The sequence below is a fragment of the Malus domestica genome, chromosome 11 (assembly GCF_042453785.1).
Source record: "Malus domestica chromosome 11, GDT2T_hap1".
NCBI classification, from domain to species: Eukaryota; Viridiplantae; Streptophyta; class Magnoliopsida; order Rosales; family Rosaceae; genus Malus; species Malus domestica.
In genome coordinates this window covers 30,949,236-30,968,579 of record NC_091671.1, presented here as the reverse complement: position 1 = coordinate 30,968,579, position 19,344 = coordinate 30,949,236, and the positions used below count along the sequence as shown (strand labels likewise).

General features: G+C 37.0%; 2 protein-coding genes across 2 annotated transcripts; both read right to left on the bottom strand.

The window, feature by feature from the left end:
• Positions 1–343: 343 nt before the first annotated feature.
• Positions 344–9,495, bottom strand: LOC103430112 (DNA polymerase I B, chloroplastic/mitochondrial-like). Its single transcript, XM_008368243.4, has 12 exons — positions 9,073–9,495; positions 7,586–8,462; positions 7,228–7,419; positions 5,774–6,450; positions 4,337–4,793; positions 4,105–4,200; positions 3,762–3,854; positions 3,496–3,690; positions 2,505–2,597; positions 2,118–2,330; positions 1,906–1,995; positions 344–926 (listed from the first exon to the last, which is right to left on the bottom strand). The coding sequence occupies exons 1-12, from the start codon at positions 9,186–9,188 to the stop codon at positions 765–767; spliced, it is 3,261 nt and encodes a 1,086-aa protein (XP_008366465.3). The 5' UTR covers positions 9,189–9,495; the 3' UTR covers positions 344–764.
• Positions 9,496–16,435: 6,940 nt separating this feature from the next.
• Positions 16,436–19,287, bottom strand: LOC103413240 (probable serine/threonine-protein kinase PBL23). Its single transcript, XM_008351720.4, has 5 exons — positions 18,849–19,287; positions 18,107–18,288; positions 17,816–18,005; positions 17,315–17,706; positions 16,436–17,210 (listed from the first exon to the last, which is right to left on the bottom strand). The coding sequence occupies exons 1-5, from the start codon at positions 18,970–18,972 to the stop codon at positions 16,986–16,988; spliced, it is 1,113 nt and encodes a 370-aa protein (XP_008349942.1). The 5' UTR covers positions 18,973–19,287; the 3' UTR covers positions 16,436–16,985.
• Positions 19,288–19,344: the final 57 nt, after the last annotated feature.

Genomic DNA, 19,344 nt, shown 5'->3' with positions numbered 1-19,344 from the left:
TATTTCATTAACGCAGTAAGCAACTAGGAAAATCCTTGCAACGGTAACAAAGTCCAGAGATTCTTACAGTGCCCCAACTCCCAAAGTTCCCTCTGGTGGCCATTTCCACAAGAAATTCTTGTGTCCCACTGGGAGGACCACATTACGCATACACAACCACGGAAACCCCTTGTGTTGGGGTTCAAGAAAAATCAGTCCCATGGTGGATCCAATTCAAGGAGGTCCCGTTTGGTCATGCATAGGGGTTTGGTCATGCGTAGGGGTACAGGTGACGTGATCCATCCAGAAAAGGAAAATTATTATACCAAATGATAAAAAGGGAGAGGCTGTAGAAGACAGGGGATAATAAGTATTGCATCTTCATGCTCTTGTTCAAAATATACATTTTCAGTTTCACCAAAGAAAGTACGAAGGCATTAGAAGAGTGTTAAATTCAACAGGTAGTAGACTATTTCTATATATACAAGGCCTGCTCTTCCATGAGCCTTCTTCCCCAAAGGTCTAAACCTGACAGTGCACATCAAAGCAGCAGACCGAACCCTCTTCTAGTAATCCTTGGCCGAAATGTGACACATCAACTCTTTGATGACCGGAAAATTTCACATCAACAGACTAAAACAACCGATTCCTCGGGCAAAAAAAAACCTCTTATGAGTGAAAGCACTTAAAGCAAACACTGCAAATAGCTGGCCCTCTGGATGCATAACACACCGACTGTCGAGGGTCTCAAACCAAAAGCCCAATTTTGTGATTAGCCACCGCATCTACTTGCCGGCATACCAGTTTTGTGCACACTTGGCATCAACGGCAAGGTCGACTTTAAGATTATTCTTTCCGTTGAAGGGAAACGACATGCACTCAACAACTAATTTCTTTGCTTCCTCAGCAGACTCTGATGGCCCTTCCAGGATCACTTCATCGTGAACCTGCTTTCCAGATAAAGGTTATTTCCACAATTCTTGTCAAAGCTACAATTTGTTTTGTTTAACCCTTTGATTAAATATTCAACAGTCAACCGGGACACACGCAAACTCATTCAAATTCTCACAGTAATTTAAGGATTGTATAAATGTTGCGCTAGTAAAAGAAACTTGAAACTATTCAATGAGAGTCCAAGATTAAGAATGAAGATTTGTAACAGAAGAAATTAAGCGAGGAAAACATGATTTAGAAGGATGCTTTCAGAATAAAGCTGGAAAAGAAATGGCAACATGTTCTGCTGTCTGATTAACTTAAGAAATTATGCATTTATTTCCACACTATACTGCTTATAACACCCTCCCTCCTTGCAAATTTCTTAAATTTTTCCATTACTCTCGCATCTAAATTTAAATTATAGAAACTTTTTAAAACCTGGAAAAACAATTTAATGGGCCGGCATGACCAACCTCTCAACAAGGGAAGACAAGGAAAAACCGGGAAAGGGGTGAAGGAGAAAGCAGGGGAGAAGGAAGCCAATAAAATTCTTTTATTCCATAAAGAAAAGGGTAAATAAGAGTAAAATGGATAATATTTAGAGGGATACACGGTGCAAATAAAACTACCCATCAAAACATAATATCTAAATCTTTTAAAACAACCAAATTACATACATTCAAGGACAAGGAACTGCGCTCACATGGTCAACTAAGATGAAAATTGTTTTTGCACACATTTCTAGACATTATAAAAATTTACTGAGAAATCAACAAAGACAGAGCCAGATAATGTGGCTTGAAAGGGCACAAGAAGATAGTACTTCCACTTAATTTCAACGAAGGACATAATGCGAGATCAACGTAGGACATTATGGGAGAGAAAAGTAAGCAAACACAGAATCTAAAAATACAAATCTAGTTTAATATTTTTGCTCATGCGTTGACAGTCTTAAATCTAGTTTAATATCTAGGGGAATCAGGAGTTCACCTGTAAAAGCAGCCTCCACCCAAGTTCATTCAAACGTGCATTCTTGGATATTTCTAACATAGCACACATGGCAACATCAGCAGCACTGCCCTGTTACAGTCACACAACCAAAATCTCACATGACTACAGAGGGAGGAGAGGAAGGAAGAGGGGAAGCGAGGGAACAAGAGGTGAGTGGTGGGGAGAAAAGACAGGAAATGCTCTGGAAGAACCTGCACTGGTGTATTGATAGCAGCCCTTTCAATATGACCTCTTAGAGCACGTTTATCACGAGATACTGCTGGGAACTGGCGAGCCCGTCCAAGTAATGTGTGAACACATCTATTTTCTATAGCTTCTTTTTTACGTTCTTCTTGCCAAATAAGCACTTCTTGTCTTTCTTTGTACCACAGTTTAACTGTGTTTTCTGCTTCCTGAACCGATACCTGGAACCACCATACCATAGCAGATCATTCAAATTGATAAAGAAACAATATAAATATCTTATTACGCTTCAAGCTTAGGGCATGTTTACTTGCAAGGAATGGAAATGGAATGAACGGATTCATTCCCATACCTATACGAAGCAAGTAAACATGCCATTAGTGTTGCAAGATTACCTTCCAATCCCGGGAAAGCCCAACTGGAGTTTTCCCATATGCAATGGAAAAGTTAAGCATTTTAGCTTTCCTTCTTTCAGAAGCAAAGTTATCCTGAATATGGAATATTATTGTACCAGAAGATAGTGGTCAGAGTAAAATCTATAACAGTAACCGCATGCAACAAACCACATTAGACTGGCAAAAAAACCAACCCCAAATATCAAAATGTTACATGCTAATAGATGGTATCTGTATTAAATTACAAAATCAATGTATCAGCTGTCCAAATTGGAAAATATGCAGCATGAAATTAGGCAAGATAAATTTCTATAAAATAACGAATCAATTTTAAAGGGTGCCCACTGCATGAGGCTCTCACCAAGGGGGTCTGAGCACAAAATTTAACAAAAAAGACTAGAAAACTCAAATATATAAGCTTCGTAGTTGCTAATGAAAAAAGAACAGAAACAAATGTGTTGTATTTTCATACAATGTCTACCCCAAGCCCCATCATTGTAGGAAGCAGTATTTAATTCATTCTAAAACAAAGTTTCATCTTTTAGTTTGTCCAGGTCCGTTCATGGCACAGCAGTTTCATTTTAGGAGAAGAAAACCCTTCCCGATTAAGACTAAGGCAAGGGCAATAATACTACTGAATTGTGCCTTTTACTTGCTTCATTGTTTTCCAATGGTATAACACTCTCAACCTCACCCCAAGCCCTCACCATTTAAACAAGTTTATATCCTTTTGAGACTTTCACTGTCTCAAACAAAACATTGCCAACTTCATGAAATAAAGAGGGAGCAACAGAAAGAATTATACAGCATTTTCTTCTCCAAGGTTAAATTATAATGATCAATGCTCATATTTTTTGCTTCTTTTGGCAAAGAAATCTTTCTTTTTGCTTCCTAAGGCGAAGAAATTTTCTTCTCACAAAACTCATTTTCCAACTATCATCTCAAATAAATCCTCACTACTACACTAGAAAAAAAGATTATACTGTTTTACCTTCAATAATGGAACTGGGGGTTTCTCTTCACCAGGTTGAGGATCCCACTCAAGTAGCACTTCTTCACTCTCAACGGCATCACGAATATGCTGGTACATGTTCATTGCAGTCCTTGAATGAAAATCTCCACCAGCTTTGAAGGCATCCAACATACTTGTACAGTTGGACAGATGAGCAAGAATCCTGAGTTCGAGCTGTCATACGAACACATCAATTAAATATTTAAAATCATGAAATAAGTAAGCAGATAATACAGACAACACACCTGTCCATAATCAGCAACAATAAGAGAATTCCCGGGTGCAGCTACAAAAGCCTGGCGGATCTTATACCGGTCTTTCTCCAAAGCAGGTTGGTTCTGAGTCAGGAGAACCAAAAAAAAAAAAAGGATGAACATGCATACCTCCCAAGTTTCCACTACAGTTGGAGACACTGGTTACAAGCAAGATATTTAAGTGAAAATCATTGATGTGTTATTAAGTGATCAGGAAACCAAGGGAAGCTGGCCATCCAGATTTCATCCTTATTGAATGGTGGATGTCTTGGATAAAGCATTGATGTCTTCATTTAAATAGATCACAATAAAAAGTTGACAGAACTAATAATACCTGTAAATTAGGCCTCCTCGCGGACAGACGCCCCGTTTCTGTGTTGATATTTAGAGAACAATGAATTCGCTTATTCTTGCCTGATATATTACTGCTCTGTAGTAGAAATAAACCAATATCATTGTAAACATCCACATAAATTTTCAGTTCAAAAACTCAAGAATGAGGAGTTAGCTTGCCAATAGTGGAGGTTTAATAAGCATAAAAAGTATGAAATAATGGCCGAAATGACCTGCAAAGGAAGGATGAAGTTGGATATCAAGGAATCAATAGAGCAAACTTGGCATAAAGCAGCAATGGCGTGGCAAGCTTCCTTCCCTTTCCCCTTCTCCTCTTTCTCAAATGCTTTAAAAGCTGTTCCATAAGCAGATGTGTCAACCTCAGACCTATCCTCTTGTGTTCCCAAATATTCAGCATCCACTGTCTCACAAGCATCTCCAACACCTTCCTGGTCGTCATCCACAAAATGAAATTCTGAAGAGACCTTCCCAGATAAAATTTTCAAAGCATCTCCACCAACTGAGGGCCAACCACTTGCTGTGTAAATCTCAGCTGGAAGATTGGAAACAATATTATGCAGAGTAATATTGCGAAATTTTGAGGCTGTATTCTTCCCTTCTTCAATCACTCCATCAATGTTTGGAACTCTGAAAGTCTTCTCCGTTGGAAGAAACTGGTTGGAGTCCTTTCTGTAACAGGAAACAATCAGGTCAAATTTGTACAGCTTTCTTGTCTCCATCAGGCTAGGGGGAATAGAAGTAAGATTCTTTTTTGCTATTATCCCTGCATTTGAATAGTGTAAAAATTAAAGATTCTATTCAAATGGGGGATAATTCAGGTTCCAAAAGAAGTCTCTAGAGTGAGTGATTGAATTTTCTTTTGGTTACAATACAAATAGTTCCAATGGATAGCTTTGTTTTTACTAGGAGACCTCATTGTATTAGTATTCCTCATCGGGACAGTTGAGGTTCATTTTCAATCATACAAAACCACTTACCTAAAATCTTTCCTTTCTAGCCTAAGTTTTAAATTTTAACTTGATGATTAAATAAAGGAGACTGAGAGTATTTTCTTCTCACATGAATCAAAGTCTAATAAAATTTTGTAACTATTTCTGCTTCCTGTACATGTAGTCATGCTAAGCATATGCTGCCCTTAACTATTAAGACCAGCAAAGCATAGTGGTGAACGGTTCTGACATAAGATTGTAAACTTTTAACCCTTGATACTTCCTTTTATCCAGAAGAATAGAAAAGCAAAAGGACACAACTTATGAGAACTAAGCATATCTACAACCATATCATAGGATAAAAGAAAGTATTCAGCTCAGAAAGCTTCTGTAACAGGTAAAACTTTCAAAAGCCCAGACAAATAGCAATGGATGATAAACTCACCATGTCAACATCACTGTAGCACTAGAATTACTAAAGCGAATACGATGTTGAAATCAAAAAGTCAAGTAGATATTACAGTTTCTGTATTTAGAAGCAAGTAAACATAGTTTGTTGACTTCCATTCCACAGTCACCAACTAAAGCTGATATAACCAAAACATCAAAATAGCATGCATTTAGTATCTTGCACCCTGTAATTTGGAGTCTACCAAAATAATTACCTACAGCAAGATAATTATAACTAAACAGAATAAATTTATTAATTGAAATGTGTACCTATTTGCGATCCCACCAAAGAGGAGCTGGCGTAGTTGCACATCACTTCCCACATTCATGTAGTTGGCATCAGGGCAGTACCTAGACGCCCACCTACGAAATCTGTTTGCAGCAATCTCTTGTTCTGCTTTGGCCAACTTCTCAATCTCAGCTAAATAATCCCGATTAACCAACATTCCCTCAGTTTCCATCTTAACTAAAAGCTCACCAAATGGTCTCCAATATTTTTCATAGAAATTAAACATGGTTCCAGGTTCTGGTTTTCCATCAATTTTCCACTCCTTTTTGCTTAGTTGGTTTTTCATACTCTCATAAAGCTTCAGTGTGCTTATTGAATCTAAGGCAGAATAACAAATCCATGGTTTTCTCTTTTCTCTTTGTAGCACTTCAACAGGGTCAATAATGGTCACTTTCCCGTCACTTCCATCTTTCTTCACTTTCTTCCTGCCAAATATTGTTTTCATAGATATTTTACCAATCAAATCCTTCTCATCACTCAGTTGGGCCCCAGACATGACCTTTGGGTCATGTGAAAGTGCTTCAAGAGAATAACCACCTTTTAACCGCCTTGATGAATCCCACAAGCGAGCCATGTGCATCGTGTCGGCATGGAAACCAGAAAGCTTAATCCCATAGTTCTCTATTACATGGTTATCAAAGCTATAATTGTGCCAAACCTACAAAAGATGGGGGACTGTCATTGTTGAGTTTATTTCTCAAAATGCATATTCCATGTATGGTGAAACACCAGCCAAGTAATTTTCCAGGCTAAAAGAGAAAAGCACATACCAATTAAAACAGCCAACAGTAGTCAATAAGAAAAAAGGATATAAAACCAGTCTTATTAAGAGGAAAATAAAACAGAGTATTAAGAAAATAGAGGTGAGTAGTATTTATATATATGATTATTGGGAAAAATTTTGACACAAGGCATTGATCCTTTATCAGTCAGAAACAGAAGCAGTTCTGAAAAACAAAAAGTTCATTTAGCCTGAAGTCACTAGGGTATTGAAACATGTCCTGTGGATGAGTTTGGAACAAACTGATAGTTCTATCAATTGAAAACAGCAATGATCAAAATGCATAAAGAAAATGCTCGCAAAAATAGAAAATCATTTACCAACAATAGCATTGTGCAAAGCAACAGGTAATGGTAAACATCTGATTAATGTGACTAAGTTTTTCAGAAATAAAAAGGTGGGCCTTTTAAAAAAAGCTACTCCCACCCTCAATCACAGGCTCACAGCCCAGTTGTCTGTAAACATATACAGTAAAATTTTGAGTTCCAAGCTCCAGACCCTCAATATGAATCAAATCTGTCAAAATCCTTGTGGTTTCATTGTCGAAAAACAAAATACAGTAGTCATTTCCCGAAAGTGCCACTATCTAACGATGATTAAGTTGTTTGCAAGATGCTGTGAGTCAAGACTATCTTAAAGGAAAGAAAAAGCAACCTTTTTGATGGAGGGGTCTTCGAAAAAAGGAGCAAACTCCATTAAAAGTTCCTTGCCACCACCATCAAGAACATCCACCCAAATACAAGACTTCCCATTTCCAAAATCCACATCTGGTCCAGAATAGATGCTAAAACATATTATTTCTCCATGATCAACAGGTGTTTCTAGCTTCACCTCTATATTCGCCACCTGTAAAAATTCTACCATTAGCAATTGGACAGTAGCTTGTAAATAAGAAATCTTAAACACCCAATACCCAATCACGCATTTATTTTAAAAGAAAGGGCAAGTGAAAAATTACATGCAGACAGAACTTGTATCAATCAAAGCTAAGATAAACTTGAAGCATATATACCTCTGTGTCACAGGCATGGACAAGATGCCTGTATTGATCTGTAAGCATCCTAACAACTTTTTTCGCATCAGGGACACTGTTGACAACAAGAACCTTGTCATATATGGTACTAAGCTTCTCAAGAAGATCTCCCTCATTTATTGCTGTAGCAGCTTTAGTTTCAGAAGGTTTTTTAGCTGACTTGTCCCTTTGAATCACATGAGCAGCATCTGCATGACCATTCACCTTCTTCACTTTAATATTGTCAATCCCTCCAGAAGCTGACACATTCTGACGGTCCTGTCCATAACCATTCACCTTGTCCACTTTTATCTTATCAACTCCTCCATAAGCGGACACATTCTGATGGTCCCGTCCATGACCATTCACCTTGTTCACCTTAATCTTGTCAATCGCTCCATAAGCCGACACATTCTGACTGCCCCGTCTGTAACCATTCACCTTGTCCACTTTAATCTTGTCAATCCCTCCATAACCACTCACCTTGTCAACATTATTTCCTTCACCATGTGCTTTACCCGATTGTACCTCAGGAGAAGCCTCAGCCTCATGTATGTTTGCAAAACTTTCACTGATTTGATCATCAATTGCCGATGTTTTGTAAAATGAGGCTTCAGACTTTACATCCAACTTATCATCCAAATGTAGGGAACCCTCATTCCTTTCTGGCGTATATGTTTCAATATTTACTCTACAGGATATGTTACTTCCATAAGGATTTTCCTTCACCTTTTCCTTTCTCAATGCCCAAGCCTCGTGTTTCCAGGCTTTTCTATTATCGTTGGATTTTCTTTCGGGATTATAGTGAACTGGGTTGAAAGGGATTGTCGGATTACCTGAAATCCCAACATCAGCCTGGGCCGCATAAGCCTGTGGTCTGCAATGTTATCAATTCCAACATCACAGGCAGCAAAAGAATAATCAGACAGTATATCAATTTCTTCCTGCATTCCAAGTATACAAAGGAAGCACAAAACATATAGGAAAACTTGAAAAGCAACCGGGCATTCCAATGAGTTGTGGAATTGAACTATACTTTTACATTAACAACTAACATCAAAATCCCAAAGACAACACCGACCCATAAAACAATCAGCATTTGAGTTTCCCCACTTCCTACTCAAATTCCTCCTCCAATTCACAATAAATGCAAGTAATACTACATGGTTCCCAACAATTTAGTTCAGAAACAGTAAAATTAAAATGAAATAAATAAAATTCTCCCATAGTTCCACCAAGTAATTGAAGTTTAACTACAAACCAAACATTCATATAACTTCACAACCATTTGTTCAATCCAAAACCATAAACAAAGAACCCAAAGCCTTTTCTAACATTAATATGGAAAATAACAAAAAATATATACTTAAAAAAAACCCAAAAAAAATTAAAAAAAAATCACATGCGTATGGGGGAATATTCAAAAAACCCAAATAGAAAATGCTAGAACAGAAAGTAGTGAAATTTGAGTGAAGATTGAATTTCACCTGGGACTAGTCCACAGGGACCTGGACGACCGGGGACAGGAGCGGAATAAGGAGAAATAAGAAGGGCAAGATGGTCTTAAATGGCTGGTCTGGATGGAGGAGAACCCCAAAGCCATGAAGTTGGAAAGAGCAACTTTCCCCAGCTTACTGCTCCAACTGTGGCTTATAGAAGCGGCCGTCTTGCTAAGCTTTGCGTGGCAAACCTGTAAATTAGGTGGGGTTTGTTGGGGAGTTATTTGAGGTCTGGGACTAGTGGGTCTGAGTTCGAAGCAGAAGAGCAGAGCATGCCCATGAGGAGGGGGGGGGGGGGGGGGGGGAGAGAGAGAGAGAGAGAGATTGAAGGAGGTGAAGACTGCAGAGGCTCTCTAAACCCTGGGGTTTTCTGCCTCGGAAAATTTAGGAAGAAAGCCAAATATTTAGAATAATATTATATACGGCTGGCAAATAATTGTCTCTGCAATTTCTTAATATTAAAATTTGAAAAGAATACACTGAATTTACGATTTTAGGCCTAAGAGGTTTGGAGTTTTTCAGATGTGCCACTTTTGTAGTCCTCTAATTCTAAACATGTGATTTATTGGATTTTCTTCTTTTCCTTAGACACACGGTTAGGCCAACTAATGTCAGTGTGTTCGCCTCTTGCACCCGAATTAGATGTTAACATATGGTATAGTTCTTGACAAGTCTATTAGGACACGGTTGAAATTTTAAAAATTTTAATTTACTTATTTCGGGTTTAGGTTTGTTGAGGTTTGAACTTTTGTCCCTTTTAAAATGATTCAAAATTAATTGAGTTCGATGAGATGTATCTTGTGTTTCCTTATTTTTATTTGTTATTTTCATTAATTTTTTTAATTTCATGTCCAGAAAAAAAAAACATAGGAGGTGAAAAAAGATTTCTGAGTCCACTAACACTAGAGTTAAAAAGGTGAACATCGTAATTTTACGAATTATATAAATAATCATTAACAAATTTCTTTTATTTTTCTTGACAACTGATGAAGAGTAAAAGAGGATAGAACTGTAATTTTGAAGTGACTGCGATGATTAGGGATTAACGTTCTCTCCTAATTTCATATATAAATTAATTTAATTATAATGACGAGTACTCGGGCCAACTTATATTCTAAAATATTAAAAGTACTTTGTGGCCACCAAAGCTAATTGCTGTACCTTGTCACTGATGATGAAACTTGGCCAATAATCGAATCATGAATAATTGCTAATTTGTTTGGTTAGACTATGTTTAACGAACACAAACAAACTCTACTATCCGAAAGTCGTATTTTCAAGAGATGATGTGAAACAATTAAAATTCTATTTTGACGAGCTAAATTCAAAAAATTCATCACAACAGATGTTATAAAATAATCAATATTGAAAATAAATAGTCACTCTTTAAATTTAGAGAGCAATTATTCACTTCCTAAATATTAAAAAATAATCAAACTTAAGAGTGGACCCTTGATCAAGGAGAATAGGAAGAGAGAGAATGTTGTTTTAGAAGGAAATTGATCATTTTCGGATCCCTTCCACCTAATCCTCCTCATCAAACAATCTGAATCCTTGAAAATTGATCTAACGGCTAAAAACCTTAAAAGTTATAATAACTTTAGTCATTTAATCAAATTTCAAGGCTCAGATTGTTTGATGAGGAGGATTAGGTGGAAGGGATTCGGAAATGATCCCTTTCCGTTTTAAAAAATGAGTGGGTTGGGTTTAAAGTGTTAATAAAAAATTATTCAAAATTTGTTAAAATATAAAGTGTTGCTAGAGATAAAAAGTTAAACTGAGTAGCAAAAAATTCATCTTTTTTTTTTTTGGTCCTCCTACGCCAAGGGAATAGGCCTAATCTCGTAAGAGGCGAGCTCCATTGGTTGCTGAGAGCCTAGCGTTTGATTGGATGGAGGCAAATATATAGAAAGTCTTCAGTGAGGGTGGTTGCAAACTTGTAAATCAGTAGGTTCAAGGAGTACTAAAAAAAAGTGTTAAGGGCAGTGAGACATTTACGGATAATGAGAAGCTTAAAAAATGAAGGCTCTATTACAATAAAATGAACAGTCATTATTTACATTTAAATAACAACTATTTACTTGCTAAATATTAAAAAAATAATAATAAGCATTATGTTTTCATTACTGGTGACTTGGGGATTCATTATTGGTCACTTTATAAAGTTTGACCATTTTCAATTGTTGGGTTAAAATCTAAAATTAGGTTTTAAATCCATCTAAATTGTCTCCAACCATTGGTCCTAAAACAAGTTTTAAGATAACTTAAAATTTGGGGAGATTTAGCCCAAAAAAAGGGCCAAACCATTTTTCTAGCTCACCACTGCGCGTGGACATGCCGGACCCAAGTCCAGTCTCGGTGCACTAACGTGCCCAATGCTCTTCCACGCGACACAGGCGACAGGGTAGTCAGCGTAAGGGCCCAGCAGGTTGACACATGTCGGTCACTTGCACGAGCAAACAGTTTTTTTTTTCTTTTCTTTTTTGTGATCCAATGACTGGAAATAATGGGTCGTTGGTTGATCCTATAGTCCATATTCAAATTCTTTTTTTTTTTAAATCTAATTTACAAGTATATTAAATCCAATGACTGTGATCGAATATAGACAAATTTAACAATAAAAAAATATCTAAAATATTTTCATCGGGTATGTTTAGTAATTTCTCATTATTTATCAGAATTTAAATATTTTTAGGTTAAAGTGTTTAAATAAACTTGGGCAATCTACATACATTTGATTTTTTAAAATTTTACCGAAAAGAAAAATTAGTTTAAATTTATTCTTTAATAATCTCGAACTAAATTTAAGCCAAAACCATTGGAGGAGGAAAACTGTTTTTTAGTTAAAACCTAAATTTTAACCCCAACTGTTGGAGTTGTTCTCAGGGTTAGGGCTAGAATTTTCCTAGGATTAGTGTTTTCATGCATGTTTAAGTTCAGACATTTGAATCATTTATTAAAATTGGAGATCAAATTTTTTAAATCAAATCGACAAACTAAATGATGTGGTTGTTGATAATTGCATTGTTACTTAAGCGTAGATTAACATGCTTATTTTCTATTGGTGATATAGCATTTAATTTGTAAAATTTGTTTAAAATTGTAGTCTTCCCGTTATTCTTTCTTAAATGGCAAGGGAAAAAAAGTGCAAAACCCTAGTGCCTTTTTTCGCGATCTTCAAAACCCTACTGCTCTTTGGCAAATCCTGGCACTGTAAAAGTCAGCAAGCGGCAAAAAACATGGTTTCGCTGCCACAGAACTTTACTACTACAAACAAACAGTACCTGCTGCATCCATTTGAAAGCACCTTTTTTTATTTGAACAGAACTTTACTACTACAAACACACAAACCTTATAATAATTCGTGCCTTTTTCATTTTCCCGATCAACAAAGTTCATATCAATTTTTTTAATTATAAAAATTTTCATACACTATCTTCTTTTCATGTATCCCTGTTTATTTCTCGCATTCAATTTAAATAAAGTAAATGAAAATAAAAAACAAAAATAACTAAGAATGATAGAAAGAGAAAATAAGTGTGTAGAAATCATATTTTTTTTAATATTGAAGAATAAAAATGCATGGAATTTGACATTGGTACAACAATTGGCACACAACTGAAAATAATCTTGAAACCAAATGAATGAAATCATGCCATTTATGCATGCTGTTCTAAAAATCTCCACCTAAGCCCCACTTAGGCGTTAGTTGGTTGGCCACCTTTTCGAGTAATCCCTAAGCGTTTGAAAATTAAGAAAGGGTGTTTAAACCCCATTCAACGTTCATCTAGTTTGCCTAGGTGTCTACTTAGCCCGCCTAAACATGCCTAGGCACTCGCCTAAGTCGCAACTCTCATTTAGACAGAAAATCGTTAACTTTCATTTTAGATTTTGTTTTTGTTAAATAAATTGTAAGAGACTTGTTGAATACTTAAATGAACACTCATTATTTGCTTGTTCCCCATATTTCCAATATGTTATAACACTTTAATCTATATGTCATTTTATTTTGTGTACCCTAATACAATTATGCATTTTTGTAAGTATAAATAGACATTTATCTATACAAATATATAATAAATGTACTTAAATCTACCTAGTAGTATAGGCCCCACCTAGCCAATAAGCGCTAGGCTCTAGCCCACCGCCCAACTAGCGCTTAACATGACACACCCCGACCGAGGTCAAGGCATGTTGGCCGTCACGTGAGAGTGACGTAACCATGTGCACAGTGCGAAAGCAATAAAGATAACAAATATACGAATAATTAACAAACCACATTACTAGAGTGCACTACTAAACAGAAAGTGATAGGAGTTAGTTACAATAGTAAACACTCCTAATCATAGCATAAAGTCTAGGTGCAGTCCAGTAGGACAAGTACTAGTTATACAGTACCAGGAATGTCCTACTATTATTTAGATAAGTCAGAACAGCCGACGGTCTCGAGCCACCAACAACAAGCTTACTTAGAACCTGGAGGGGCACAAAACAGAAAACGTGAGTGGGCAAAACAAAAGTTTTACAAAATCATTTCATTTATCAATATACTAACCTCTCGCTGTAAAACATGTATAATATTTTCCCAGAATCAGAATATAAGCATATACATAATTGAATATGAAAATATATCAATTCAAATCATACTTCACATAATCATAAGCATATATATGCCATGCCAAGATATGACAGAGTAAGCAATGCAAGTGAGAATAAGTTCATAGAAATATGATATGTTAGCCGGAACTCCTGTGATAGTTTGTACGGCTGAATTCATAGCTCAAACTCAATCTAGCCGGAGTCATTACTATGACCTATACGACAATATACTGCACATAAGTCGGAACCACTGAAAAGGGTATGTACGACAAAATTGGGTGAAAAATAATTATGCTCAATTCTATTTTCTCATAATAGCCGGGCGATAAATCGCTAGTCACCTACGAGTCGGAACCATGAATAAGGTATATACAACAAGACTGTGCACTTAAGTTGGATCCAATTTGAGCATATAGTGCGAGAGGTGACGTAATTAAACAGGCATGTACTTCGTAACTCTGGCTAAATCACAATCACCCTAGGTGCAGTTTTATGAGCTCAACATTATTCAATCACATATTACATCATCGATGATTCACATAATCAAACATAACTTACCTGGACTTACCTGTGCCTCCACAACACCACATTTATATATATATATATATATGCAATCATGAAATGCATATTCAGAATATAAAAGCATTTGACATATTATTTCAAAGCATACTTACCTAAAAATGCATTTCTGGGAAATATATCAAGTATATAAGTATATACTGAAAACAAAAACCCACTCATTGGTATGTCGAAGGGTCGTAGGCCCCGAGTCGCCAGTGGATACGCTTGTCCACGGGATAAATCTCACCTATATGCAAATTAACTATAAAAATGTTATTTTAAAGCACATAAGCAAAACTAGCTAATAACTTCTTATACATTGCTCAATTTTGGTGTTTAAATATACCAACGTGACCTATACAACCTCACAAACATCGTGATATTTTTTGATAAATTTTTAGGTGGCTCACGCGCCGGGGAGGGGACGGCCTCACGCGCGGCCCACGCGCATTGTCTTCAACCTCCAAATGCCAGAACTGTGTCACCGGCGTCGTATTTTGGGCAGACCTACAACTGCCCATTTCTCACTCGTTTTTGCACCATTTTTCACGTATTTTATACCAAAATGAAGCTCTTAACTTGTAGAACACGATCATACTAATTTAAAGCTCTAAAAGTCACGGGATCTCACCGGAGAATTCCAAGAAAATCGGCCAAACTTCGTCCACACGATCCCGACGTCCAAAACCTTCAAACGAAGCACTTCGAGCTTCCTTGGGACCTCACTAAGCTTCCTACAAGCTTCAAACTCTCAAAAACATCCATAATTACGTGTGCATGAACAATGCACAAATAAGGGGTTATGAAAAACTAGGGTTTTCGAATGTATCCTTACCTGAAATGGGTATCAATCGACTCGTCTGGGCTTCACGAACACAATGGTATCATTTTCTTCCTCGATCAGTGAGGTTTGAGAGGTCCTTGGTGTTTGTCCATACAAGAAGAAGGAGAGAGAGAGAGAGTCCGAGAGATAGAGAGAGAACACGGGAGGGAAGAGAGAGATAAAGTAATGTGGATGTGTGTGTGTGGTCCAATCTACACACCAATCACAACTAACCAAGGTTTAGTTCTCATTGGCCCCAAAAACTTAGGAAAATAATTATATTGGTCCACTTCTAAAATCATGTCACATACGACTCATCTCAACGCCCAAGGGCATTATAGTCTTTTCACACATTCGATAAAAGTATTTCGGAACGGGCTGTGACATAACATCTTTTAGAACCTTGTCTATAAATCAATCTACACAAAAATAAATGCACACATGCACCCTAGTTCTCTTTTTGGGCCATTTGGGCTTACCTATTCAAAGTGCCTCACCCTTCCTCAATTATTTTATGACCAATCATTAAAAGGTTGTAGTATGCAAATAGTTCTTAAGCTTAAGGTTTTGTGTACTGTTTGGGTCCATATGTATAAGTATGGAGACATATGAATGGGCAACAAGAAATCTATCACCTTATTATAATTGTTCTAAGAAGAACCCTCAACATGAGATACCTCATGGTGATTAAAAATATTCACTTGTGATTTGACATTATTCCATATCATTTAATCGAGATAATGTTGATAAAAAAGAACCGAATTGCATAGTAACTACAATCAAGTTTTGAAAAAGGATCATGATTAGTCATGAATACTTTTATCTAATTCAGGTTGTCATGACATTTTGTTAGGTGTCACTCATGACTTGTGGAATTAAATTAACTTATAGTTAATTTCACTTCCAGTCTTAGTCTTAGTTAAAACTTAAGAGGTCACACACCTATGATAGTACTAACAATATTATATGAATAATAATTAAACAAATAATTGTATTTATATTACTATAGTGAATTGTTAATTATAGGATCAAAATGATTTGGATCCTCTACTGAGCTAACGGAGAGGATCCTCCTGACCAAGTGTTATGGGCCGTTGGATTTTCATCAAACGGCTATAATTATTATAATTTTAAAAGGACCCACCTGTTTGTAGCCGTTGGATGAAAATCCAACGGCCCATAACACTTGGTCAGGAGGATCCTCTCCATTAGCTCAGGAGAGGATCCAAATCCGGATCAAAATACATGAGTTTATTGGACATAGGGGTGGGCACAGGCACGGGTTGAGCCCAAATATTGCCATATCAAATTCTCAATACGGATAAGTGTCTCACCCTCCTACATTCCTTTAATCCTTCATGCACACTATGAATCAAACACACCTAAATATTTATACTTTATATTGAAGAGTAATGATGGCTGCAATTTGACATTGGTACAACAATTAGCACAAACTGAAAGAGTTGTTGAAACCAACTAAACAATCATACTATCTTTGCATAAGTTTGTACAAGAATTAAATTCATATGTGAGTTAGGTCAGTTGTTTAGAACTATGTTTCCACCCCATGCATCCTGGTTTGAACCTCGCTCCCATTTGAATTGGGGTAAGCTTGTTCTCTTTTTGGGCCATTTGAGCCTGCCTAGTTAAAGTGCCTCACCCTTCCCCAATTCTTTTATGTTCAAACTTCTAATCAAAGAATGATCACCAAAAATCTCACCAGCATGCTAACACCAAAAGTGGATAAGAGAAGTGATTTTTGGGTAATGGCACGGAGTTGGTATTTTACAGAGCAGCCTAGCTAGCTACAACACAACAGGATATGATCACATTTCGATTTCATGAAACATTAGAATCCATAGGCTCATTTTCTCATCATGTACCTTCCTTACCCTCAACACTAGCACCATCAGTAGTGTCAGACATTTCCATCACCATTCGTATCATCTGCTTCACCATCTACGGCTAAATACTCTAACGCCGTTACAACGTCACTGATCAGCGGTCGTGTAGCAGCCTCTTCTTGGAGACACATTGCTGCAACAGCAAGAGCTTGGTAAAGACCCTTGATATGGTACTTCCCTTCTAGCAATGGATCTACCATTAATGTAAACTTCCTTCTGTCTTTAAATAATGGTTGTGCCTGCAAAAAATCGTGTTGTTAATTTGAGGGAAATTGGCCATTATAGAAGGACTTCAAAGAGTTTTGCCGAAATAGCTTGAGAAGTTATAAAATTATGGACATACCCAAGTAACTAAATTCTGCTCCTCAGTTGGTCTGTTATTGTCTATGACTCTCCGTCCTGTGATTATCTCCAAAAACACAACTCCAAAGCTGTAAATGTCGGATTTCGTTGTCAACTGCCCTGTGAGTGCATATTCAGGTGCACAATAGCCATAGGTCCCCATCACCCTGGTGGATACATGAGTCTTACCCCCAGTTGGACCTAACTTTGCAAGACCAAAATCAGAGAGTTTTGGATTGAAGTTCTCATCCAAAAGTATGTTGGATGCTTTGAAATCCCGGTATATCACAGGGGGATTCGCTTGTTCGTGCAAGTATTCAAGTCCTTTTGCTGCCCCTGCTGCAATTTTCATCCTAGTATTCCAAGCCAAGGGCTTTTTTCCTGGAGCTAAATCTGAGATCCAAAGTTTTGTTGTTGATCAGAAAACAAGTGTTAAGAAATGTTACTGATGTATACTAAGTGCCTGGAAAGTGCAAATGCAAATAAGTAAATTGGTGCTTACCAAGAAGATGGTCCTCTAGGGATCCATTCGCCATGTACTCATACACCAAAATCCTCTGATCGCCGTCCGCGCAATACCCAACCAAATTGACGAGGTAGGGATGGTGAAGAAGACTTAATATCAAAACTTCTACAAGGAACTCTCTGTTTCCTTGGAATCCATTCCTGTCTAGTTGCTTAACAGCAACAACCTGAAACGAGCGAACACGAGGGGTTATGATTCAACTAAATTATTGTATATTAAGGGGAAAAACAAAAGTATGGAATGACGAGAGAGGGATGGAAATAGTACTTGTTCTGTGCCATCAAGTTTCCCTTTGTAAACCCTCCCAAAACCGCCTTCGCCTATCAATTTGTCTGGATGGAAGTTGTTAGTTGCAACACAAAGTTCCCGGAAAGCAAAAATCTGAGCCGAAATATTTCCTTTGCCAACCTTTGCTATCTCTTCCGCTATGTACTTCCTCCTGCTGCTGTCTGCAGGTTAAAATTCTCAAACTTAGAGGCCAACAGTTTGAACTAGCTGTTCCACACTGCCAAGTATTACTAGTAATTATATATTAGGATCTGCAGCCAACTTTCAATTTCAGAAGATTGGACAATTTGTGATAAATATAACAAGGAGAGAAGGTCGATTTTTATACGGTAAAACCAATCTTAGCCTTCAAAGGGACAAATCTCCATCAAACCAAAGGCAAATAAATTGGGGATATTTCATGTAAAATCTTCCACATCACATAAAGATAAATATATGTATGTATATGTATAAATGTAAAGAAAAAAAACTGATAAATTGCAGCCCTTGAATATGAATACATGATTGATGGACCAAAGTGTTGAAAGACGTCATAAATCTTTGATATACGAATGCATGATATAATCCCTAACATGATTTAACGATTGGAAAGTAAGTCCTCGTCGCAGATCCATTCCCTATTAGAGAGTAATCATGTATATTATATGTATGTATGTCTGTCTTTTGATGTAATGGTGTCATTTGATTTTTAGGGAAGATATACGGCAAGAGAAGAATTTACCTGTTTTGAACGAAATGTTAGCAAAAGAGGCTAAAGTTTTGGTGTCATGGTATTCCTTGATACTCTTTTTTAACGACTTCCTGGTGATTTTCTCTTCTGACATGCAACATTGGAAGCAATTCATCTTTTCCTTTTGCCTCGTCAACTCTACTCCGATCAACCACCTTCAAATTGTCATCCCAAATCTTGCATGGATTCCTCGAAAAAACCACTCATAACATACCAAGTGAATTTCAAAACTTTGGTACGCGACTCGATCCAAGAAACCAAGAAGTACAGACGAAACAAGCCTGAGAAATTGGTTAGACAAATGAGGGATATCGATCTGATACGTTACAAAAACACCCTCGGCTCTGGAAAAACCAGAAGGCTAGTTTCTGGTCCTTCAAGAACCAAGAGCTTGATCCCGCACATTGTTTCTTTTGCTTGCTCTCTCTATCCAAACCATTGAGTTCGGACAGCCAAAACAGACAAGGTCAAGTTTGCTAAATATAGA